A 1,839-nucleotide genomic window follows, 5' to 3' on the forward strand; every position below is an offset into this window, starting at 1 on the left:
GAAGATATTGGCACATGAAATGTAAGGCCGAAAGTTGCGTCAAGTTGTGGTCGACCCGTCCAAAAGAGTACTGTATAGCATTTGTGTAGCCGGACATGCAAAAAATGCATACAAGCAAAAAACTGACCAGTAGAGCTTAGGAACGGTATTTGACAGTTTGCGCATATGGATAGTACAGGCCTCCGTCAAATCCCGATTTCGGAATTCCGGGTATATAAGCGCCTATAGTATCGAAATTCTAGAATCCGCTCGAATTGCGCATTTGCTGCGAATGGCGCAGTCCCGCCCTATTATTCGCCGGCGGCAGTATAAGGTCATTTTCGCCGGAAAGGTGTCTTCGCGGCTTCATTTCCGAATTAACAACCTCGAATTCGCACCAGCATGCCCGCCGCCAAGAAGTCATCGAAGCGCTCCAAGCGACAGCTCTCTGTAGCCGAGTTCCGCGCTGCTTCTGCCGAACTTTTTCGTGAAGATGAAAAGCGCAAAGCTAAAATCGCTCGAGTCGTTCCTCCTGCCCGAGGTTTGGACTCGGATGACGAGATTGACTCGCCGACGCCTCGCTACGACCTGTGTGTAGCTGCTGAAGGACCGGAAGGTGTGCTCAAGCACACGAACTTTTCGCAAGCTGAATTCGATCGGATCTGGGAAAGAATTGAAGACTTTGTCGCTGCTAACTGGGGCGTGGGACGTGGCAAGAAACCCGAAGAGGCTCCAAAAGACGTGTTTTTCATGTCGGTCTGCGCGATGAAACACTGTGGCAAGTGGGATACCGTCGCTCACATGTTTGATAAGGGCTCATCCACCTTTCAGAAGATGGTACGGGGCTTTTTAGAGGTTGTTACCCCTCGCCTGTACGAGCTATTCGTCACTTCACAAGAGAAGATGTCGGTAGAGAAGCTCACGCTTAGCGGGCGCACATTTGACAACTTCAAGCGTGCTCGATACGCCACCGACGTGACGTTCCAGCAGTCGAATCGGCCCCGTGGAAACCACCGGGAATCGATCGGGTACTACAGCGGCAAGCATCACCTCTACGGCTACAAGGTCGAAGTGTCCGTGCTTCCTACAGGCCTCGCTCTAAACTGCACTCCACACGCACGGGGCAGTGTCGCTGATATTACATTGTTCCGAGAGAACGCCGAATTCCATGTGAATGCACTCAAGAAGCAGTCGTCTGAGGTGAACCTCCCAGACAACGATCCACTGCATGACACGCATCCTGATGAGTGGGCTGTACTGACGGATAAAGGGTACCAAGGTTTGGAGGTGGACTTCCGTGCGATCCACCCCAAAAAGCGTCGGGGTCGGCAGCCTCTCACGATTGCTGAAGTTAACCAGAACGACAGGATCTCACACGATCGAGTGATCGTGGAGAACTACTTCGGCCGGATGAAGACACTTTGGGCGTTGATGGCGGACAAGTACCGCTGGGACGAGCAATGGTACGACCTGTACTTTAAGACGTGTCTGGCGCTGACTAATGTCCACGTTCGACTTCGCCCGCTGCGTTCCGAGGACGGGGAACACTACCGCCGATACGAGTACCGCCTGAGAGCCATCGGAGTTGATGGCGAAGAGGAAGAAGAGGAAAGACAGCAAGAGTACCGGCTGAACCGACGGGTGAGAGTGGAGACTAACTCGCGCCGCCATAGCTACGCGGACGCCGACGCGACTTCACGCCGCACCATTAGTGAGCAAGACGAGTTAAGTGAGTCATTTGGCTCGGAAGGGGAAGAGGAGATCGTGACGCAGCTGTGAGCTGAGCAATTCGGCTGGGGGATCTTACGAAGCGACCTATTAGCGCAGATACTTAGTCAATTCTCCCGTTTGGCGTGATTT

At 53.1% G+C, this 1,839-nt stretch overlaps 1 protein-coding gene across 1 annotated transcript; it reads left to right on the forward strand.

The window, feature by feature from the left end:
• Positions 1-381: 381 nt before the first annotated feature.
• Positions 382-1,758, forward strand: PPTG_20077 (hypothetical protein; the record flags this gene model as incomplete). Its single annotated transcript, XM_008918709.1, has 1 exon — positions 382-1,758. The coding sequence occupies one exon, from the start codon at positions 382-384 to the stop codon at positions 1,756-1,758; it is 1,377 nt and encodes a 458-aa protein (XP_008916957.1).
• Between the last annotated feature and the right edge of the window lie 81 nt (positions 1,759-1,839).

This window comes from Phytophthora parasitica (genome assembly GCF_000247585.1).
Source record: "Phytophthora parasitica INRA-310 unplaced genomic scaffold supercont2.273, whole genome shotgun sequence".
NCBI lineage: Eukaryota > Oomycota > Peronosporomycetes > Peronosporales > Peronosporaceae > Phytophthora > Phytophthora nicotianae.